The sequence below is a fragment of the Erpetoichthys calabaricus genome, chromosome 3 (assembly GCF_900747795.2).
Source record: "Erpetoichthys calabaricus chromosome 3, fErpCal1.3, whole genome shotgun sequence".
NCBI classification, from domain to species: domain Eukaryota; kingdom Metazoa; phylum Chordata; class Cladistia; order Polypteriformes; family Polypteridae; genus Erpetoichthys; species Erpetoichthys calabaricus.
In genome coordinates, this window is record NC_041396.2 from 112,078,553 (window position 1) to 112,103,931 (window position 25,379).

Here is a 25,379-nt window from a genome sequence, read left to right on the forward strand (position 1 = left end):
ATTTTCAGTTAAGTCATCTGTAGCAAACCTTTATAAATGAGGGTTTCTCCTTTTTAGGTAGTGCAAACTGTTTCTTCTTCATTGAGGTTTTCTTTTGGAGAGCCTTTTTCATTTAATTGAAAATTAAAGCAGCAGCTGCCAAATTATGTAGCTTTCTTATTAATTTTTCAACATTGTGTAAAATAACTTTATAAAGTAACATAAAAGGTTTAAATACTGGTTATCCTTTTACACTAAAATATTACTAAAGAGATACAAAAAAAGTAAAATGCGTATGTTGTTTTTCTTTAAGGAGATTAAATATTAGTGAAGAAAGAAAAAAAAAAACTAAAACAGCCAAATGGGGCTATGCATACAAACTTAAAAGGTTTAAATAAAACAGAAATATACACTTTTATTTTTACTTGCTTAACTTGTGGAGGGTGTATCCTGTAGCAAAGCCCTAACTTTTTTCGTGAAAGCCCGTTTCAGTCAATAAGTCTTAAAAACAGGTGTAAAGATATTGACAATGAGCTACGCAAACCCACCAAGACATGGAATCGTTTAAATCAAGTATCATTACATCTTCCTTTCTTAAAGAGAAGTAAGGCAGTACTTATAAGCTTACACATATATATATATATATATAGACATACATACATATATATATATATATATATATCTATATATATCTATATCTATATATGTATATCTATATATATCTATATCTATATATCTCTCTCTCTCTCTCTCTCTCTCTCTATATATATATATATATATATATATATATATATATATATATATATATATATATATATATATATATATATATATATATATATCTATATATATATATATATATATATATCTAAATCCCCGCGAAGTACTGCTTTTAAATTTTTATGAAGAAGAAAAGCTTTTTAAATTGAGGGAAAATATCCCAATAGCAATTTGTTAAGGATCTGTTTTTTTGTGAAGCAGCCTTAACACAGCTTTTCCGCTGTTTTATAAACGAACGCCATATAAGGTCTTCCTTTTTCCTTGCTTCGCCAAGGAAAGAGCCTTTTTATTAAATCCAAGGGTTCTTCGCTTTTTTTTTTGTTTATTTATTACGATTGTTATAGTTCTGTTTGTATACGACGTTGTCAGTTCAGCACTCAGGTTGTAATATGACCAAGCCGTGCAAGCTTACTGTTAAGAATGCAACGTATAGTTGTACATGAGAAAAGCAATCTTGCCTCAAATCAGTGGCAACCTTTTTGTAGGTCTATGAACTTAATTTAAAGTTTAGGTTTACACGGTGCTTTCTTTCCGAAGTACCTGCACTCATGAATATGTCTGTATGCGTCAGTCGCTCAAATCCCCGCGCTTCGCACTGGCGAAGTACTGCTTTTAAATTTCTATTAAGAAGAAAAGAAAACCTTTTAAAATTGAGGGAAAATATACCAATAACAGTTTGTTAAGGATCTGTTTTTTTGTGAAGCTGCGTTCACTCGAGTGATCACTTCGAGCTGACTTGCTGGCTAACCATAAGCGTTACCTGGTAGGTAACCACCCATACAATCAGATTGTGAATCAGACTACGAATGCCGTGAATGTAATTACCCCGATCTACATGCTGTCAAATAAACGAACCACACGCCGTGGTGCAATTTTAGGGGCTTCGCCTCTAGCGCTGACGTCCGAGGTTCGATTCCCGTATTGGAGTGAAGTGAGTGGGTGGTTACCTACCAGGTAACGCTTATGGTTGGCCAGCAAGTCAGCTAACATCAGCCACGGTGCCTTCAGTTGTGAGAAGCAGATCATAGAATGGATGAAAATAGTTTACTGTCAAATAATGCAAAGAGTACGCGACACCTGTTTCCCCCTCATTCTTGGCTCATCAGGCGTACACACTCACTGCACTCGCTTACGGTAATCGAACGTCGGACGTCAGCGCTAGAGGGGCTTTGCAGCGGTTAAGTATTGCTTTTAAATTTTAATTAATAAGAAAAGAAAACCTTTTTAAATTAAGTCTTAAAAAGAGGTGTAAAGATATTGACAATAAGCTACGCAAACCCACCAAGACATGCAATCATTTAAATCAAGGCGCAAGTCGAAAAACACCATCCCATAATATTAGTTAGCGATTAACACATTTCTATATGTATTGTAAGCATACAATACAACTGATAATATGTTGCGCTTATTTATCTGGTGTACTGACATTTTTGCGCGTTTAATGGCTGAAATCTAACATGGTTTGTGCCCTTCAGAATGAAAAGAGTTTGCATTTACCTTTTTAATAAAAGGCGAGCTTTTAAGCCTGAGAAATCACCCCGTAAATGCACACGTCTAATTGCACATGTGTTAATATGTATGCTTACACAGTATTTAAAGACACTCAACAAGTACACAGTATTAAAAGACAGTCAACAATTAACGTCATTTACCTTCGTTCCCGCGTTTGACTTGTGCTGTAAATCTCTTCCTTGTTTTCAGTTCACGTGATTACGTAGGAGGCGTAATACGTGATGACGCGATACGTGACTCCGCCTCCTCCATTAGAATATATGGACAAAAAACAGGTTCCAGTTATGACCATTACACGTAGAATTTCGAAATGAAACCTGCCTAACTTTTGTAAGTAAGCTGTAAGGAATGAGCCTGCCAAATTTCAGCCTTCTACCTACACGGGAAGTTGGAGAATTAGTGATGAGTGAGTCAGTCAAACAGGTTCCAGTTATGACCATTACGCGTAGAATTTCAAAATAAAACCTGCCTAACTTTTGTAAGTAAGCTGTAAGGAATGAGCCTGCCAAATTTCAAACTTCAACCTACACGGGAAGTTGGAGAATTAGTGATGAGTCAGTCAGTCAGTCAGTCAGTCAGTCAGTCAGTGAGGGCTTTGCCTTTTATTAGTATAGATATATATATATATATATATATATATATATATATATATATATATGTATATATATATATGTATATGTATATATATATATATATATATGTATATGTATATATATGTTTACATAACCTCTATAACACACTACTTCTCTGCTGCGAAGCGCGGGTATTTTGCTAGAATATTATAAAATTCCATGCAGAGTTTCGCAACAAGAGACTGTTATACTCCTGATTGGCTGGCTGTCAATATGATGGATGTATTTGCTCAAACTCTTTAACCTGTTTGAGTATGTCCATTTCCCAAACAACAAATTTTTTGATATTTTAAGAGCCTTCCTGTCCCAAGTTGTAAACTGGTTTGGCAATTTCTAGTCCCACGGCATCTCCTTCTGTTCGCAGGTTGTAAAGTAATCAGATACAGCTTGAAGCATCGGCATGTTTTCCTTTCTCAGGCTGTAAACCAATGTTATTCTTAGGTGCCATTTTTTCACAGATGATGAAATAATCAGTACAGCTTGAGGCATCTCCTGGATTTTGTGCTCCATTTAAACAGATACTAGAGTGATTGATACTGGTACAATTCAGGAAAACAGGATGCTTTGATGTTAAAACTGGCCATGCAAGTGTCCTGTATTTAAAGTCATCTTGTTTGTCTTGAGCAAAATATAATGGAAATACAGCCATAAAATTGTAGATTTTGCACACCAGAACAATACTACATTGTATTTATTACTTTTTAAATGTGGTGACTGGTGCTCATTTAATGTTTAAATATTTATTTTGTATGGAAACATTAAGTTAGTTATGTGTATGTTATACTGTGCTGTATTTTAATTATATATAGTTAAACAATCTACACATTAATGAAGTAATAAGAAAATAGTAAGATATCAACTTGAAAATGAAAAGTTTCAAAAAGCTGTGACATTTAATTAAACCCCATATTGTTTAGATTATCATATCATACCTTACCCGAAACCAAATCATTTCCCAACAGATTCAAGTACTTTTTCACTTATCATTTAACAGTTAACAGACCTAAAAATAAGCACAGTATAAAGCTGATTACCTAAAGTGATGGACTGAAGACAATAGATCAGATAAATGGAAATATAAAAGAGTTTTTTTAAACCTTTTAATATTTTAAAATGTGATTTTAATTTTAGTAGCATGTTAAATTATTTATTAAGTAATTTGCAAAGCTGATATAAATACATACATTATATCAATCAAATTTACTTGACATATGTCTGTCATTTTTATATTTTTTGTTGACGAGAAGAATGACACTCCACTATACTTGGGAGGGCAGGTTGTGTGACAGCTAGTGTCTTTGATCCTGGGGGGGACACCAGTGAAACAAGAAATCATGGATCACCAATTAAGAGTTCCTAAATACTACATTGTGCTTTTGAATGATAACATATTTTCCCATTCATGTTGTAATATTACATTTTTTTTTTTGAAAAAAGACAATTTCTGTGAGAATTATTTCCCTTTAAATAATTATACCTAAGTGAATGGCTAATGAAAAGCTAATGAACAATTAAAGATATTTTTTTCATACCTCTTTTTGTTCATCTTTATCAAACATGCAATGAATTACATACTTTCAGAAGAATCAAATCCCTGCTGTTACAGCCAAAGGGGAAATCCTTGTGAAATGACAGTTACTGAAAGTAGCCATAGCCATTCCTTTTCTGAATTTGAGTTTGCTCTTCCAGTGTTCCCAGTCATCTTCCAGAGTCACGTGCTGTAGCTCTCTCCGTGATCCTCCCTTATCTTCTGTGTGTCTGGAGACTCTGTCTGCCTTCTTAAACCTTGCCAGCCTTGTAAAGTATAATGTGAATGTTCCAGGGGTTTCTTTCAGAAATTCAGAGCTCAGTGTACCTTTGTGACATTTCACTTCAGTCACCCATCCAGCTCCATCTGTCTTCAGAATAATATGCTGGCCACTACAATACATTTTGTGGAACATTACCACCTGTGTGCTGATACTGTGATATCACTTATATGCATGCTCATCCACAATTGAGGCAGTGAACTTGATGTGCATGAATGCAGCTTGCTTTATCATTACCTCACATGTTGCAAGGACATTAAACATTTGGTGCAAAATAGTTAGTTGTGACATACTTAAATTATCATAATTGTAAAGCTGCCATGTTACCTACAGCCAAAAAATGCAATATTACCAGCACTTTCTTTTCAGCTGACAACATATAGCTTCTTCACTTAGATCAGGGGTCTGCAACCTTCACTATCAAAAGAGCCATTTTGCCTCCTCTTCCTCCAAAGAAAAATAGTCTGGAGCCGCAAAACATAACACAGCTTATAAACTTTTAAAAGTTTTAATCTTTTTTTAGATTTTACATGTTACAACCACAGAATACAACAAACAGAAGTGCAGTGTGCATGTGTAGGCCTACTTTGAAATAAATTAAACTGAACTATGCAGGCCTATTTGGGTCCTTCCTATACCTGTGTAAAATTAAAATAAAAACTAGCCCACTTTAATATAAATAAAACATTTAGCTATAGCTTAGCAGCTTTAAAAAAGTAAACATAAAATTCCATTTCAGTGTGGTGAATCAACTGAAGCACCTGAACATACAAAAAAAAACCTACATCAGCTCTGGGTCCGAAATGAATGTGTTTTTTTTTTCTGAAAAATAATAGCCTATTAAATGCTATTGTTCTCACCTGTTTAATGAGACTTCTGTTTCTGAAGTTCGCTGCAGATCATCTCTATGTCGGGGCTGTACGATGTGACTTTGACCTTCACACAGGACTGCAGGCTCTCATGTGTGAGGCGGGAGCGATATTTGGACTTTATGAAGTTCATGCTTGAGAAAACTTGCTCACATAAGTATGTTGAGCCAAAGATGGACAGGACTCCAAATGTATATTTTTTCATGTTCATATACGTTTCGGGAATGGCACTCCATGTGTCGAAAACAAATTTGTCGGGTTTGGGGAGGTTTTCAATATCACTCCATTTGTGCTCTTTAGCGAGAGTAGCCTTCTGACGGGCGACTTCTTCAAGATCCGCTGTCAGGCATTTGAACTTGGACACCCATAAATCTTTATCTGCTATGTCGGCCAGTTCAATTTCTAGATCGGGCTTACTCCTGTGAATGCGGATGTGTTCAGCAGGGATGGGTCGATGTCCAGGGGTGTGACAGCGAAGGAGAGAGTGTTTTTTTCCTTTCTGAACTCACTGAATCTTTCTCTAAATGCAGCTTGCATTTTCTGAACAATTTCCCGTTTGTTTTTAAAGTCGGAGAATAGATGCTCTGATATTTTTATGAACGATTCTTTCATGTATTCTCCGTCTGTGAATGGCTTACCCCTCCTTACGATCTCTTGAGCTGCCACAAAACTAGCAGCTGTAGTTGACTGTGGAGAAGTGATCCACTTTTTGAAAGTATGTTTGCTCTGTTCAGCTTTCCGTTGCAGTTCCGAAATTGCTCTCTTTCGCTCATCTTCACTTGGGTATTTTTCAGTGAATTCTGAGTGCTTGTTTTGAAAATGTCTTTCAACGTTACATTTTTTGTTGTTCGATAATTTATCGCCACATATTAAGCACACCGGTAAGCCAGCGTCGTTGGCGGTGAAGGCAAATGCTTCTGTCCACGCAGAGTTAAACTCTCTAAATTAGATGTTAAAATGTACAACAGTAGTAGTAGTAAATAAACATATTATATATACAGTGTATATATATATATATATATATATATATATATATATATATATATATATATATATATATATATACAGTGGTGTGAAAAACTATTTGCCCCCTTCCTGATTTCTTATTCTTTTGCATGTTTGTCACACAAAATGTTTCTGATCATCAAACACATTTAACCATTAGTCAAATATAACACAAGTAAACACAAAATGCAGTTTTTAAATGATGGTTTTTATTATTTAGGGAGAAAAAAAAATCCAAACCTACATGGCCCCTGTGTGAAAAAGTAATTGCTCCCTTGTTAAAAAATAACCTAACTGTGGTGTATCACACCTGAGTTCAATTTCCGTAGCCACCCCCAGGCCTGATTTACTGCCACACCTGTTTCAATCAAGAAATCACTTAAATAGGAGCTGCCTGACACAGAGAAGTAGACCAAAAGCACCTCAAAAGCTAGACATCATGCCAAGATCCAAAGAAATTCAGGAACAAATGAGAACAGAAGTAATTGAGATCTATCAGTCTGGTAAAGGTTATAAAGCCATTTCTAAAGCTTTGGGACTCCAGTGAACCACAGTGAGAGCCATTATCCACAAATGGCAAAAACATGGAACAGTGGTGAACCTTCCCAGGAGTGGCCGGCCGATCAAAATTACCCCAAGAGCGCAGAGACGACTCATCCGAGAGGTCACAAAAGACCCCAGGACAACGTCTAAAGAACTGCAGGCCTCACTTGCCTCAATTAAAGTCAGTGTTCACGACTCCACCATAAGAAAGAGACTGGGCAAAAACGGCCTGCATGGCAGATGTCCAAGACGCAAACCACTGTTAAGCAAAATTTTGCTAAGAAACATCTCAATGATTGCCAAGACTTTTGGGAAAATACCTTGTGGACTGATGAGACAAAAGTTGAACTTTTTGGAAGGCAAATGTCCCGTTACATCTGGCGTAAAAGGAACACAGCATTTCAGAAAAAGAACATCATACCAACAGTAAAATATGGTGGTGGTGGTAGTGTGATGGTCTGGGGTTGTTTTGCTGCTTCAGGACCTGGAAGGCTTGCTGTGATAGATGGAACCATGAATTCTACTGTCTACCAAAAAATCCTGAAGGAGAATGTCCGGCCATCTGTTCGTCAACTCAAGCTGAAGCGATCTTGGGTGCTGCAACAGGACAATGACCCAAAACACACCAGCAAATCCACCTCTGAATGGCTGAAGAAAAACAAAATGAAGACTTTGGAGTGGCCTAGTCAAAGTCCTGACCTGAATCCAATTGAGATGCTATGGCATGACCTTAAAAAGGCGGTTCATGCTAGAAAACCCTCAAATAAAGCTGAATTACAACAATTTTGCAAAGATGAGTGGGCCAAAATTCCTCCAGAGTGCTGTAAAAGACTCATTGCAAGTTATCGCAAACGCTTGATTGCAGTTATTGCTGCTAAGGGTGGCCCAACCAGTTATTAGGTTCAGGGGGCAATTACTTTTTCACCCAGGGCCATGTAGGTTTGGATTTTTTTCTCTCCCTAAATAATAAAAACCACCATTTACAAACTGCATTTTGTGTTTACTTGTGTTATATTTGACTAATGGTTAAATGTGTTTGATGATCAGAAACATTTTGTGTGACAAACATGCAAAAGAATAAGAAATCAGGAAGGGGGCAAATAGTTTTTCACACCACTGTATATATATATATATATATATATATATATATATATATATATATATATATATATATATATATATAATATATATATATATATAAACTTAAATGAAGAAATTGCCATTATTCATTTTCGTGTTTTTTTTTTTTTTTTGTCAAGGCCAAAGGGAGCCACTACAAGGAGGCTGAAGAGCAGCATGCGGCTCCAGAGCCGCGGGTTGCCGACCCCTGACTTAGATAGAGCGATCATGTGACTTTACAAGACTTGTTGTGAGAATTATTCCATCTCTGTCAAATCATGATCTCTTTGAGTTAAATGTTGTCCAGCTTTTCCTAAATATTTCACCTTTTCCAGGATGTGCATGTCAGTCTCTTCCTGAATACAGTCTTCTGTCTGCTCCTAGGAAATTAGGATAACACACATGCTCTTCTAAATCCTGAAGTTAGGAAAAGTTTCCTTACTTGGAAACTTGAAAGCTTTTATGAATTTTCCTGTCTGCTTTAGCAGCCCTAGGCTGGGTAAATGTGAATTATATATTTTAAAGCACATGGAGAAAAATGTGGAAAATATCAATTAACTCTTTAAAACATATAAGTTGAGTACCATAAGTCACAATAAATGAGAATTGCTATGAATCCCCAAGTAGGAACTAGTCCACCATATGTCTTGTACTTCATCAAATGGAATCACAAATGGCCTATATGTTTGCTTAAAATATAAATTCTGTCTTTACAAGTTGGTATATAGTAATTGGACTTAACAACTCCAGTGAATTCCTGGTTATCTTTATTAAGAGGATACTTTTAAAATTAGAATCATTGAAACTTGTGCAGTTACAAAGAGCTTATAACACATAGCATACAAAGATTGTTCATCTGTGTTTCAAAGCATTTGATCACCAAAATGAACATAAAAAATCTCTTAAGACATTTATTTCAAAGGCATAACAGTTTGCTGTTTAAAAAATACTTAATTTTAAGTTTATCCAAATGAAAGTACAGTTCTTGTATTATCTAAGAATATAAGCACAACATAAAAATTTGGGGTTGTCATAAATTTAATTTATGGTTCCCCTCAAGGGTATCTACAGAAATGGAGGATATTGTGAGCTTCATGGGGTTCAATATTCTATAACTATCATGATTTATCTGACCAAGTGCACATACAAATTTATTCATTGACTTTTTCTGTCAATACTATAAAATCCAAATCCTATTGTATTAGTGTCTCATGAATTAAGAAATACAAAGATTATTCATAAATAAATATTTCCATTTACAAAATCTGTAAATGGTGCTTTTATAACAGCACATTTTATACTTCAGGTTAGTCAACAAGTCACCTTTTCAGGATATTTGCTGCTATTAAATTTATTGTTATACGGAGGAAACATTAGTTGGTTGATAACAATTACTAAAAAGTGACATTTAATGGACAGGTCAGATTGATTCAAATTACAAATGTCACAAAGTGCTAATACTTTAATATTCCAAATATCATAGTCAGTCATTCTCTAATCCGATTAGTCCTCAACAGGGTCGTGGTTGTCTGCTGGAGCCTATCCCTGTTAGCATAGCTAGGTTATTATAGTTTTGCCTTTTTATATTAGTTTTTATTTCTATATTTTTTCTGACCTTACTTGTAAATTCAGTTTAGTCTTAGTTTTCCCTCATCGTGAATGTTTAGTTTTAGTTTAGTTTTTATTTCACAAAGACATTTCTATTTTATTTTTATATATATTAGTTTCAGTTTTAGTTTTAGTAATTATGGCATGGAGCGCCTACAGAGTTAGTTTTGTGTCACAATCAGACAGAACCGTACACTTAACAGATTTGGATATGAGTTTAATGTTAGTGGAAGCTTACTACACTACATGGTTTACTATCTGGTTTTGTTTTTGTCTGATAAAAACAAGCATAATCAAAACTAGACACTGAATATGAACAATTTTACACAATTTTATAATTTTTAAAATATTTTCTCATGAAAATCACAGGGGCTTAGGAAGAACAGGGCTCTTAGACTTGAATGAGTGTGTAGACCCCACCTAGCTGTATTGAGGGAAACAAAGAACAACAAGCATGTAGTGTCAAGGTTAGGGGCAGTGACTCTTGAATAGACCACCATAAAGGACAGTAAACCCATAATGAGCAGAGCAAGAGCAGGTAATAGGAGTACGGACAGGCATAAAACAACAGAGACAGAGTCTGAAATTAAGAACAACATATACATTATCTAAACCTATTTATCCAGAGTAGGATCACAGGAAATCTGGAGTATACCCCAGCAGGCTTGTATGCAAGGCAGGAAAAATCCCTGGTGTGCAATATGTATGATAAGGTTGATGTTAAGAACAAAAAGAATTGTTTATTATTTCAACTATCTATTTTGAGAGAGAGAGAGAGAGAAAAACATTGAAAAAAGGGAGACAAATATTTTAAAATATAATTCTGCTAATGGATTACTTTCACAATAGCAGGTATTTTGAGTTGTGAATAGGAACTAAAAAAGATAAATTAATAAATATGGAACAAATACAAAAACCCATTAGTATGTTTAGTTTTTCATCACTTGTCAGACTTTCTACCTTTGTTTGTATCGCTTCATTGTTAAACAATGTTTTTAAAGCAAAAGTGATTGGTCAGCAACAATATGCTGATCTTGTATGATGACCTTCCTAGTCAGTCTCTCGATCAGTGCCGTTTTATTTTCAAAAACCGGGAGTGCTCTCCCCTCGACTTTCTTGTATACTCAGATATGGGAATGGATATTTGAGGAGTAAACCGCGAGACAATGATTATATTTTTATATTATGTACATTAAGGAACCATTAACAACAAATCCAATTAATAATATATTGAACAATTATTATAAAAGTAAAGTTGAATAAATCGGGCTCTGCAGCTGTATAAAGAAAAAAAAAAAATCGAGTATGTGTTCAGGTAAAGTACCACTTCCGGGTGATGGATTTGGCCCAAAAGTTAATACAGATCTATAATTGTGGTGTAACAACCACATGCCGAATTTCATCCATTTATCTAGTTGCGTTTTTGAGTTTTATAGTGTTTATATATACACACACACACACGTGCGCACACACACAATTCCAAAAAACACTATTGTTGGACACTGGTTAGTCTATAATGTCAAGATTCATCAAAATATCGAGGTCCAATTTTTTCATGATTACTATACTTTCTCTATACTTTGTATATGAGAAAGTAAAAACGATTTCTCCTGTGCGAAGTGGCAGGTGAATTGCTGTCAACAAAAAGCAGACACCTGGGAAATAAACTGAAACGTTACTGAATCGTGATTTTTCTGCCCATATGGTAAACATTTTGTTGACCAGCACATTCTGATTTCAGCCGTTTGAATTACATCTTGATATGCAATAAGCACAAAGAAAGGCGGCCTGAAAATCGCTTTCTATTTTACACACTTTACGCACCTGCACTCAGCTTGCTCTATCACCGCAAATGCTGTGTGAACAGCCGCCATCCTTCACCAGCCGCCGTTCACTGGATGAATATATGTGGGCGGCTTGTGGTGGATGACTTTCTGTTTTAGAGTTAAAACTTTCAAGGGTTAAAGACTAACGGCAAGAATATTCGTTCAAAAACGAAAATTAAAAATATTTTAGTAAATTATTATTTTATTTCAGTTAGTCTTTCCAGCAACTTTAATAGTTTCGTTTAGTTTTAGTTTTTCATTTAGGTTTTGTTAATTATTTTATTTCAGTTTACGAAAATGTTTTTTTAATAATAGTTTCAGTTTTGATTTTAGTTTTCGTTAACTATAATAACCTTGTAGCATAGGGCATAAGGCAGAAACAAACCCTGGATAGGGAGTCAGTTCATGGCAGGGCAAACGCGCACACACACACACACAAACAAACCAACCAACTTCCCACTAGGGCCAATTCAGGATATGCCAGTTCCCCTAATTTGCATGTCTTTGAACTGTGGGAGGACACTGGGGCACCCAGAATAAACCTACACAAACAGAGAGAACATGCGAACTCCTCCTGGGATGCAAACCCTAGTTTCTTTACTGATAGGGAGCAGCACTACCACTTTGCCACTGTGTCAACCAATGTCATACTCTTTAGTATGAATTTGTTAAATCAAAATTCTTAACTGAAGATCAATATATAATTTCAGAAAACCTCTAAAAATTATTTTGTTGTGTAGTTTTCCCAGTGTCACATATGCTGTACATGTTAAGACTTTTAATATTTCCAGTGCGTTTCAGCTCATCAAGAACTGGCCATAGTCACTGGTGTATCACATTAGTAAATGCTAACTGTGCTTTTGCAGTGTTCATCACATTTTATCTTGTGTATTAGTCAATGTTCCCTCTAACGACTTGGTTGGCATTAGGAAATTTTAGTAATTTCCTTGTGAGTATTTCTTATATGTAATGTATAATGTAATTACGTGTTTATATATAGTAATTGTTATGTATTGCATGATACACTTAAAAAATGTATTTAATGTAGCAGCATGCTTATTTAAACTATTTAGTTACATAGTTTTTATTCATTAACTCAATGCAAGTTGTAAAAATGGTCCAAACAAAGTGTTATGGTGCAAGGAACCTTATCAGAATTATGTTATTAAAAGTGGCATCCCATAGAGATCAGTCCTGTGGCCTTTTTCTTTTTAATCTGTATAAATGATCTGCCTGCGGTGGGTTGGCACCCTGCCCGGGATTGGTTCCTGCCTTGTGCCCTGTGTTGGCTGGGATTGGCTCCAGCAGACCCCCGTGACCCTGTGTTTGGATTCAGCGGGTTGGAAAATGGAAGGATGGATGGATAAATGATCTGCAAAAGAATATACAGTGCATCCGGAAAGTATTCACAGCGCATCACTTTTTCCACATTTTGTTATGTTACAGCCTTATTCCAAAATAGATTAAATTCATTTTTTTCCTCAGAATTCTACACACAACACCCCATAATGACAACATAAAAAAAGTTTACTTGAGGTTTTTGCAAATTTATTAAAAATAGAAAAACTGAGAAATCACATGTACATAAGTATTCACAGCCTTTGCTCAATACTTTGATGATGCACCATTAGTAGCAATTACAGCCTCAAGTCTTTTTGAATATGATGCCACAAGCTTGGCACACCTGTCCTTGGCCAGTTTTGCCCATTCCTCTTTGCAGCACCTCTCAAGCTCCATCAGGTTGGATGGGAAGCGCCGGTGCACAGCCATTTTAAGATCTCTCCAGAGATGTTTAATCGAATTCAAGTCTGGGCTCAGGCTGGGCCACTCAAGGACATTCACAGAATTGTCCTGAAGCCACTCCTTTGATATCTTGGCTGTGTGCTTAGGGTCGTTGTCCTGCTGAAAGATGAACTGTCGCCCCAGTCTGAGGTCAAGAGTGCTCTGGAGCAGGTTTTCATCCAGGATTTCTCTGTACATTGCTGCAGTCATCTTTCCCTTTATCCTGACTAGTCTACCAGTCCCTGTCGCTGAAAAACATCCCCACAGCATGATACTGCCACCACCATGCTTCTCTGTAGGGATGGTATTGGCCTGGCGATGAGTGGTGCCTGGTTTCCTCCAAACGTGACGCCTGGCATTCACACCAAAGAGTTCAATCTTTGTCTCATCAGACCAGAGAATTTTCTTTCTCATGGTCTGAGAGTCCTTGAGGTGCCTTTTGGCAAACTCCAGGTGGGCTGCCATGTGCCTTTTACTAAGGAGTGGCTTCCGTCTGGCCACTCTACTATACAGGCATGATTGGTGGATTGCTGCAGAGATGGTTGTCCTTCTGGAAGGTTCTCCTCTCTCCACAGAGGACCTCTGACAGAGTGACCATCAGGATTTTGGTCACCTCCCTGACTAAGGCCCTTCTTCCCCAATCGCTCAGTTTAGATGGCCGGCCAGCTCTAGGAAGAGTCCTGGTGGTTTCGAACTTCTTCCACTTACGGATGATGGAGGCCACTGTGCTCATTGGGACCTTCAAAGCAGCAGAAATTTTTCTGTAACCTTCCCCAGATTTGTGCCTCGAGACAATCCTGTCTCGGCAGTCTACAGACAATTCCTTTGATTTCATGCTTGGTTTGTGCTCTGACATGAACTGTCAACTGTGGGACCTTATATAGACAGGTGTGTGCCTTTCCAAATCATGTCCAATCAACTGAATTTACCACAGGTGGACTCCAATTAAGCTGCAGAAACATCTCAAGGATGATCAGGGGAAACAGGATGCACCTGAGCTCAATTTTGAGCTTCATGGCAAAGGCTGTGAATACTTATGTACATGTGCTTTCTCAATTTTTTTATTTTTAATAAATTTGCAAAAACCTCAAGTAAACGTTTTTCACATTGTCATTATGGGGTGTTGTGTGTAGAATTCTGAGGAAAATAATGAATTTAATCCATTTTGGAATAAGGCTGTAACATAACAAAATGTGGAAAAAGTGATGCGCTGTGAATACTTTCCGGATGCACTATAAATAACAATCTCACTAAGTTTGCACACCAGACTTGTTGGTGTTGTCAATGTTCAAAGAAGAAGGTGTTTCATCTCACATGTTATCCTGGTTATCATCGAGAGGAGTTACAGCACATGGCTTGATGGCCACTGTGTACCGGGAACTAAGAAGGATGGCTCTGAGGGTAGATAAGGAGGCGTTTGTTAGAGGAATCTGTGAGTAGGTAATACACTATCTATGGTCTAGTTGCCCACAGAGGAATCTAAGTATTATGCACATCCAAATCTGCTCCTCATAGAGTCACTGTCAGGGTGGGTGATGGAACAGTCCTTATGGATGACGCTGCAATTGTGACTTGCTGGGCTAGGATGTTGGACATCTCTTGGTCCACAGTCCTTGAGGCCGATCCTCTAATTAGCTGTAAACCACCCAATCTCACAGAGATTGTGCAGGTGGTGAACCGGCTGAAGGTAGGGGAGGCTGCAGGAATCTATGGTATCTGGGGTGAGCTTCTCCAGGCTGGTGGTAATGCTGTCCTCCCAGCATTGCAACAGTCTGCTTCCATTTGGGAGATGGACGTCATCCAAACTGACTGGAAAACGGGACTTGTCTCTATCTGGAAAGGGAAAGGTGATCACCTGAACTGCGGCAACTACAGGGATAACACTGCTCTCTCAGTACCATGTAAGGTCTTTGTTAGGGTCATCCTCAATAGGATCCGTGATCATTTGCTCACCTACCAGTGACCGGAGCAGTCTGGTTTTACATCTAAGAAGTCTACTATTTGACTGTATCCTGGCACTTAGGATTCGCATAGAGTGCAAATGTGAATATTGGCAGAGTTTTTTCTCGATTTTCTTAAAGCATTAGACTCAGTTGATCGACCTACCCTGTGGGATGTCCTGAGACTTTGCAGAATCCCCGCAAAATTGCTGGATATCATAGCTGGCCTGTATACTGGTACTCGTGAGTTCAATGCAGAGTGGAGGCAGAACCTCTGTGTTTTTCCCAGTTGATTCTGGGGTTAGTCAGGGTTGTGTTCTTGCTTCCACTTTGTTCAGTGCTTGCATGGAATGGGTATTGGGTAGGGGTGTGGGGTCCAGCAGCTGTGGGTCATCTGGTGGTGAAGAAAGATTCACTGATCTTGACTTTGCCAATGATGTTGTGGTCATCGTGGAATCAATGAAAGCTCTGATCAGGGCTCTCAAGAGACTCTGGGCACAGCCATCGACAGTGTGTCTGTCTATGGAGAGATTATTGACCTTGACGAAAGGTTTACTTACTTACGTAGAGGTTTTGCTATATGGTTGCGAGACATGGACACTGACCAGTGACCTGAGACGAAGGCTGGACTCCTTAAGTAACATGGCAACTGACCATTGACCTGAGACGAAGGCTGGACTCCTTAAGTACTGTGTCTCTACGGAGAATCCTTGGGCACCACTGGTTTAAGTTTGCTCACAGCATCCCAAATGAGGCACATTACCTGCATTGTGAGGGATCGTCAGTTTCAGCACTATGGCCATGTAGTGTGATTCCCCGAGGGAGATCAGGCTCACAGGATCCTCATTGCGGAGGACACGAGTGGCTGGACCAGGCTAAGGGGACACCCATGTGACATCTCACTGTGACAGATAGTCATTTCTGGGGGGTGGAACTGGATCGTGTGTCTGTCTAGGGTGTTGCCAACCAGGATCGCAAACTGTTTCATTGTGTGGTAGGTGTGGCAATATGCTCTACCATTGCGTGCTCCCCAACCTGACCTGACATAAGTCTGCAGATGATGGCAAACTAGGTGTACTAGTTTGATAGTACTCGCTTGAGCAGATAGTACTGGCTTGAGCAGATTTGTGTCAGATAATGTTCAATGTAAGTAATTGTAAAGTAATACAGGAAGTAAAAATATACAATAGGAGGTCTGAAATTTGAACTTTCACTTTATTAGAAGGACATAGGGTTGTGGTGGGCTTGTCACTATCTACATCCAGACATTGTACAGAACCCATCGAGATTAGCAATAGCACATTGTGTAGAGTGCAAGTCAAGTGCTCATCTCACCTCCAGGCTACAAAACAGACATAACATTACTAGAAAAAGTCAAAACAAGAGTGACTATGCTTATTCTGGGATCTGTAGATATGAGCTATGAGGAACTTTTTGGTTAAAGCAAACTGAGACTCAGTGGTGACATGTTTGAAGTTTTTAAAATTATTAAGAGTTAGTACCATGTATCCCTGCTGTTAGTGTGTAATAAATTCTTCAAGGGCAAAAAGCATAAGGCAGCAGTTGCCTCGTGTGATATTCAATGCAAATCCATTTACATAGTAACTTTTGCATCTCTAAAAAAAAAAAAAAAGAGTATTTTAAAAGCGAGCCAACAACATTTCTTTAATAAATGCCTTTTTTGAATTTATCTTAAGTATTTGACACCTCATTCCATACTGAAGAAAACTGTCAATGCTGTGCTTCTTTGACATTTATTAATTTACTAAGGATAGGATTAAAATGAACCTGCTTCACAATAAATTCCTGTCCTGTTTTCAAAATTACATGTGAGTAAGCTTTTTTTCTATCTTGTAAAAAAAGTTGATCTGTATTTTCTCATTCTTAATCTATTCTTACATATACTGAAAAGTATTTTAAGAATAAGGTAAAAAGGGCCAGGAATCAGTTCCACTAGCAGCGAACATTGGGTATGAGCTGGCCCAGGATTATTGGATGCTTTTATGCTTACTTATATTTAAACTTATATTGTCTTCTCCCGTAGTAACCTACATAATGATGGCATTGTATAGATCATTTCTCCATCTAACATTTGTGTTTTATAAGAAACAGTGTTGATTGTTTCAGAATGGACCTACATGCTGAGACTTTAAGAGGGCAGACTTTCATAACTGGAGGATGTCATGTCGATTTAATAATTGCCTAATTGCGCACTACTGATAAAAATCAAGATCAAAATACTGTAGTTGTGTAGTGCTATATCACCCCTTCACAATAAAGAGATGCTCAAATTAAGTTGAAGTATTACTACTTCAGTAGAATATTTATCATGAAATTTAAATAAAAAAATGCTTTAGAAAATGTGGAATTATTTTTAAGTGGGCACAGATAACATCACTTTTATCCATGAACTGCTTGTTTTGTCAATACTGAATGTTACGTTTTTCCCTTTGCAGGTCAAATGAAAATCGAGCCATGATGAACAAGCTGTATTTTTTCCTTTTATTTATGGTGCTTATTCTTCCATCCCTGGGTTTTACTAGGTAAATATCTGATTAGTTTTTGTATATTAGTCATCAGTAATTTACTAGGGATTTCAGATAATTAAGTGGCTGGAGATTGTTTTTTGTTTACAGCTCTTGTGTTTACATGTTACTTTTATACATTAAACACTATTATAAGTTTTTATTCTGTCATGTATGTAATAGTGTGTTGTATATTAAATATCCATCCATTTTTGAACCTGCTTAATTAAATTGGAAAGAATATGTTTATATCTATTTGTTTGAGCAGTACATGTTTTCCATGTCCTGTCATATTCTATTTTACATTTTAATTAAAACTTTAATCTTTTACTTTCTTTGTAAATATAAAGCAATCTGAGCTTCCAAGGGGACACTACTATACCAAAAATAAACTGTTTTGAATAAAGCAGAAGTGCAGAAGTGGATTATTAAATATATTCTAGTTTTAGATTTGGACTTACTGTTTAAAAATGCACTGAAAAAATGGCTTAGTGGATATATGCAGTGCATTACAGGGGTAGGAAATTAGGCTAAGCGGGAAGTTAAAAGCTTAAATGGAAGTAGTGACAAATGAAATTAAGCTTGGGTCTCATCACTAAAAAAGGTTTGGGAACTCCAGCCAATCTTGATTAAAGTGAAGTTGCTTGGTGGAAAGCTTAAATACAAACCAAAGTTTTAAGCAGCACTAAAGCCCTCTCTAGAGGTGTAGCCAGAAATCAAAATATGGGTGGGCACATAATAAAATCAGATGAGCCAAGTCTAAGACCAGTCATATAGTTTAGCCAAAATACGCCAGTATAGTTTTACTTGGTTTACAGAAATAAAGAACATCAGCTCCAAAAGATAACCAGGGTACCTGCTATGAACAGGAAACACAAAACTACCACAAATCTGACACATACACAGCTGGCAGAAGCAACAGCAGCACCGTAATCAATTAAGCATATCCACACAGCACAAAACTATCATTACAGCACTGGAGAATTCAGAATACTTTATATTAAAACAAAAAAAGCAACAATAGCTTGCAATTCAGTTGTACAACCCAGTACCTTTTAAATGTAATTTTTATATAGTTATGATTGTTTTCTACAGTATTTCTGTGTCACACTTACAGAGCAGTGAAAATAATTTAAGAAAATTGCCTCCGTTGCTTAATACCTCATCATTCTCATGATGTCCAGGCACCGGAATATCTTGTTTTGCACACAACAATATAAAGTCTATTAAGATTTTCATGTTCTTTTTATTCATTTCATTAGATGAACTGTTCAACTGATTAACAACATTACCTCAGCTTTCCTGACTTTGCTTTCAGCCGTCCATTCTGCCCTGTGCTGCAGTGTGTGCAGTGCTACTAGCATGTTTAACACAAATGAAGGAAAGGTGTTTCCAGTCTTTAAAGCCAATTTTTATGAATTGATCCTCAGTAGACAATTCAGGGAAGTGGCAACATACCTTTACAAAATAGAGCATCCTTTGAAGTGCTGTACTACAGCCATGAGTACCTTTCATGCCACCAGACGCAGAAACTCCTATCTTTGCTTGCAATTTTGCTAACTAGAAATAATTTGTGTTTGGGCTGGGCTGGAAGAATTTGTATCAATTTTTGCCATGTCAGTTGTTACTGGTATTAAATTAGCAGAGGTGCATCTCATGACAGTATTTTATGTTTGAAGGCCTGATACAGGACCACTGAAGAAACTGACAGAAATCAGTTTGTGTCCTTTTTTTGACAAGAAAACTAAGCAAACTGCGTTATTTAGCCATATTTTTAATAGTATTGCTACTAACTGCTTATCTTGCTTTAAACACTATAGCAGTAAAATGATTAAAAGTGAATGATCACCTGCTCTGTTGTCATACATGCAGATTATCAGACCAATCATCACAAAGTTGCATCTTAATATTGACTAAGTGTAACTGTATATGGAAGTTTTGTACCAAAGATTAAATTTTCTAATTGGGTGGGCCCAAGTTTGTGACATAAAACTGAACTCAATAATGTGTCTTAAGCCATACCATAATTACTAAAACTGAAGCTTATAAGGCAGAAGTACTATACAATATGTCTATAAACCTGGACTCTTGTACCTGCAGTAGTTTTAAAAATGATGTCCATTCCAGGTGGGACATTTCTCAATTTCTGCAGAGGCAGACTCACTGCAGTAGTTGGAAAAGAAGACCTCCATACTAGGTTATTTGTCTGGTTTAATACCTTCTAAGTAAGTAAATAATTAGGATACACAATACACTACTGAATAATCAGATTGAACCTTTTGTCAGACAGAAAATCAGTCTGACAAACTGTTAAATCTTAATTAAAGCAAATAATAATGCTTAAACAAAGACAAACAGTTAAACCTTAACCAAGTTAATCAAACTCCATTTATGTCTGATCAGCCTTTCAGGAAAAAGTCCATGTGATCTCTCCTGTATGCGTGTCTCCATCATCAGTTCCAAATCAAAATTTTCACCACATTAAAAACCATCACTTTTTATCTTGTAGCTGTAAAAATAGAAGTACATTTTCTAATTTTTGACCCTCATATGGTACTATAGGTGAATAAATTTAATTCAATAAAATATGATTTTAAATTTAAATATAAATATGAACAATTTTTTTTGACTTTATATACTTTGTTAATCCCCTAGGGCAGGGGCGTCCAACCCATGGGCCGCATGCGGCCCAACAAGCAATTATAAACTAACATAAACAAATAATTTACTGTTTCTGATATAATATTTGAAGTGTCCTTTGCCACCAAGAAGTGAAAGAAATAGCCCATCCTGATGATTCATTTTACTGTTGCATCGTGTTCATGCAATTAGATGACTATGCACATAGCACAGTCACGTGTTGCTCGATACGTCGTACATTTTGTTATTTGTGCACAGTTTGACTGCAGTTATAGGGCAAGACAGCTGAATTGAGTTTGCGCGTGTTTATGTAAATTGAGTGAACAAAACAGAATGGTTATTGATACAGTAATCCCTCCTCCATCGCGGGGGTTGCGTTCCAGAGCCACCCGCGAAATAAGAAAATCCGCGAAGTAGAAACCATATGTTTATATGGTTATTTTTATATTGTCATGCTTGGGTCACAGATTTGTGCAGAAACACAGGAGGTTGTAGAGAGACAGGAACGTTATTCAAACACTGCAAACAAACATTTGACTCTTTTTCAAAAGTTTAAACTGTGCTCCATGACAAGACAGAGATGACAGTTCCATCTCACAATTAAAAGAATGCAAACATATCTTCCTCTTCAAAGGAGTGCGTGTCAGGAGCACAGAATGTCACATAGATAGAGAAAACAATCTCTAGCAAACAAATCAATAGGGCTGTTTGGCTTTTAAGTATGCGAAGCACCGCGGCACAAAGCTGTTGAAGGCGGCAGCTCACACCCCCTCCGTCAGGAGCAGGGAGAGAGAGAGAGATAGAGAGAGACAGAGTTTGTTTTTCAGTCAAAAATCAATACGTGACCTTCGAGCTTTTAAGTATGCGAAGCACCGTGCAGCATGTCGTTTCAGGAAGCAGCTGCACAAAAGATAGCAACGTGAAGATAATCTTTCAGCATTTTTAGACGAGCGTCCATATCGTCTAGGTTTGCGAACAGCCCCCCTGCTCAATCCCCCTACATCAGGATCAGAGAAAGTCAGCGCAAGAGAGACAGAGAAAAGTAAGTTGGGTAGCTTCTCAGCCATCTGCCAATAGCGTCCCTTGTATGAAATCAACTGGGCAATCCAACTGAGGAAGCATGTACCAGAAATTAAAAGACCCATTGTCCGCAGAAATCCGCAAACCAGCAAAAAATCCGCGATATATATTTAAATATGCTTACATATAAAATCCGCGATGGAGTGAAGCCGCGAAAGGCGAAGCGCGATATAGCGAGGGATCACTGTATTTCTGTTTTTATCTTCTGTTGTAACATAGTTGTTTTTTTAAAAGACAAGTAAGTATATTTTATTACTTCGTTATTGAACCTTGCTTTCTATATTTTTGCCGTTCTTTAATAAAAATAAATATTATCGTTTACCGGTATTTCTATTATCCTAATCTTTGCCCTTAGCAAATAAATAGTTTGAAAATTTTTCTAATTTCAGCATGGCCTCTGTCTCAACAAAAGACCGTATCTAAAAAAAGAAAATATATTGATGAAAGGTTATTCAATGAAAAATGGACAGAGGACTACTTTTTTGTTGAGATGAGCAGTAAGGCACTCTGCTTAATTTGTCATGATTCCATACCTACCTTCAAAGAGTATAATTTGAAAAGGCATTATGTGCAAAAACATGCTTCCAAATTCGATGCGTATCAAGGAATGTGTCGTAAAGACAAATTAGCGGAACTGAAAAAAGGCCTCTCATTTCAACAAATATTTTTTTGAAAAATTACAACTCAGAAAGAATCTAGCTAGTTATGTATTCTTAAATTTAATCACCAAAAAATCTAAACCATTTTCTGATGGCAAGTTTATTAAGGAATGCATGGAAAGTGTGGCAGATATAATTTGCCCTGATAAGAAAGGCGATATTTCTAAAATCAGTTTGTCTCAAACTATTGCCAGAAGAATTGACGAACTTGGGAAATCTATCGAAAATGATTTGAAAAGTAAAGCTTGTAGTTTTAAATTTTATGCTTTGGCGATGGATGAAAGTACTGATGCTACTGATATGGCTCAATTTGCCATTTTTATTAGAGGTATTAATGACGAATATGTCACTGAAAAAATAGCTTCTTTAGTACCATTAAAAGACACGACAACATTAAGAGATTTATAGGAAGCAGTGAAAAAACGTTAACATGATTTTCTTTGTCTCTTGCCAACATATCTGGTATATTTACGGATAGTGCCCCAGCTATGATAGGTAAAAGAGAGGGGCTTGTAAAATTAATAGAAGACGATGCCATTGCTGTCAAACTCTCATTTGATGAAGTATCATTGAATAATACACCAAGAAAATTTGTGCAGAAAAGCTTTAAAAATGGATCATGTTATGCAAATCGTCGTCAAGACTGTGAATTTTATAAGGGCCAGGGGATTGAATCATTGTCAATTCCAGGAATTTCTCAGAAGTTTGGATGCTGACTATGGCGATATTGTTTACTTTTCAGAAGTAAGGTGGCTCAGTTGAGGCCAAATGTTAAAAAGATTTTATGATGTACTTAATGAAATCAAGTCGTATGGTATCGAAAGCAAAATCTGTGCCAGAACTTGACTATGACAACTGGTTTGCAGATTTAGCATTTTTGGTAGATTTGACTGCTCATTTAAATGACTTAAACATGTGTCTTTAAGGTAAAGACCAACTTATCAGTACAATGTTTCAAACCATAAATGCATTCCAAATGAAACTGAAATTATGGCAAGCACAAATAAATGCAAACAATTTTTTGCATTTCAACATGTTGGCCAAACATAATCCTATAAATGAGAAAAAATACACAGCCTTACTTTTCGATTTGATATAAAAATTTGAAAACAGATTTCAGGATGGGGCGGCACGGTGGCGCAGTGGGTAGCGCTGCTGCCTCGCAGTTGGGAGACCTCGGGACCTGGGTTCGCTTCCCGGGTCCTCCCTGCGTGGGGTTTGCATGTTCTCCCTGTGTCTGCGTGGGTTTCCTCCGGGCGCTCCGGTTTCCTCCCACAGTCCAAAGACATGCTGGTTAGGTGGATTGGCGATTCTAAATTGGCCCTAGTGTATGCTTGGTGTGTGGGTGGGTGCGTTTGTGTGTGTCCTGCGGTGGGTTGGCACCCTGCCCGGGATTGGTTCCTGCCTTGTGCCCTGTGTTGGCTGGGATTGACTCCAGCAGACCCCCGCGACCCTGTGTTCGGATTCAGCGAGTTGGAAAATGGATGGATTTCAGGATTTTCAGAAAAATAATCAATTTTTGTATTTTTGCGACTCCATTTACAGTTAATATAGATATGTTGCCAGCTAATTTTCAAATGGAATGCATAAAGTTATGGGCGGCACGGTGGCGCAGTGGTAGAGCTGCTGCCTCGCAGTAAGGAAACTCGGGTTCGCTTCTGAGGTCCTCCCTGCGTAGAGTTTGCATGTTCCCCCTGTGTCTGCGTGGGTTTCCTCCCACAGTCCAAAGACATGCAGGTTAGGTGGAATGGCGATTCTAAATTGTCTCTAGTGTGTTCTTGGTGTGTGGGTATGCCTGTGTGTGTCCTGCTGTGGGTTGGCGCCCTGCCTGGGATTGGTTCCTGCCTTGCGCCCTGTGTTTGCTGGGATTGGCTCCAGCAGACCCCCATGACCCTGTAGTTAGGATTCAGCGGGTTGGAAAATTGATGGATGGATGCATAGAATTGCAATCTGACATTTAACTTAAAGAGAAATTTGATCACGTCTCTTTGTTGGACTTTTATAAATCCTACCTGCCCAGAGACAAATATCCCTCGCTACACAGTCATGCGTTATTCATGTCATCACTTTTTGGAAGCACGTACATTTGTGAACAACTATTTTCAAGAATGAAGCACACTAAGAGTAAAATTAGAACCAGAATATCTGATGAGCACCTTGAGAACTCCCTGAGAATTGTAACAACTTCCATCAAACCAGATATTGATGCATTAGTTTCTCCAATTCAATGCCAAATATCACATTAATTTTATGATTTCTAGTTATCTTTGTATAAATAAAATTTATAATGAAAATGTATATACAGTTAGGTCCGTAAATATTTGGACAGAGACAACTTTTTTCTAATTTTGGTTCTGTACATTACCACAATGAATTTTAAATGAAACAACTCAGATGCAGTTGAAGTGCAGACTTTCAGCTTTAATTCAGTGGGGTGAAGAAAACGATTGCTTAAAAATGTGAGGCAACTAAAGCATTTTTTAACACAATCCCTTCATTTCAGGGGCTCAAAAGTAATTGGACAATTGACTCAAAGGCTATTTCATGGGCAGGTGTGGGCAAGTCCATCGTTATGTCATTATCAATTAAGCAGATAAAAGGCTTGGAGTTGATTTGAGGTGTGGTGCTTGCATGTGGAAGATTTTGCTGTGAACAGACAACATGCGGTCAAAGGAGCTCTCCATGCAGGTGAAAGAAGCCATCCTTAAGCTGCGAAAACAGAAAAAAAACATCTGAGAAATTGCTACAATATTACGAGTGGCAAAATCTATAGTTTGGTACATCCTGAGAAAGAAAGCAAGCACTGGTGAACTCAGCAAATCAAAAAGACCTGGGGCCTCATGTATAACGCAGTGCGTAGAACTCACACTATAACATGGTGTAAGCACAAAAGCGGGAATGTGCGTACGCACAGAAAAATCCAGATGCAGGAATCTGTACGTACGCAAACTTCCACGTTCTTCGGCTACATAAATCCCGATCAGCGTGAAAAGTAACGCAGGTGCACACGCCTTCTGTCCCGCCCCAACTCCTCCCAGAATTCCGCCTCTTTGAATATGCAAATCAATATAA

At 37.4% G+C, this 25,379-nt stretch overlaps 1 protein-coding gene across 2 annotated transcripts in view; it reads left to right on the forward strand.

Annotated features, from left to right (window-relative positions):
• LOC114648310 (CSC1-like protein 1) overlaps positions 1-25,379 on the forward strand; it is a 178,682-nt gene that overhangs the window by 130,725 nt on the left and 22,578 nt on the right. For both annotated transcript variants that reach the window (XM_028797283.2, XM_051925535.1), the window contains exon 16: positions 17,860-17,946. In XM_028797283.2, the coding sequence (XP_028653116.2) occupies positions 17,860-17,946 (87 nt within the window). The remainder of the gene's footprint in view (positions 1-17,859; positions 17,947-25,379) is intronic.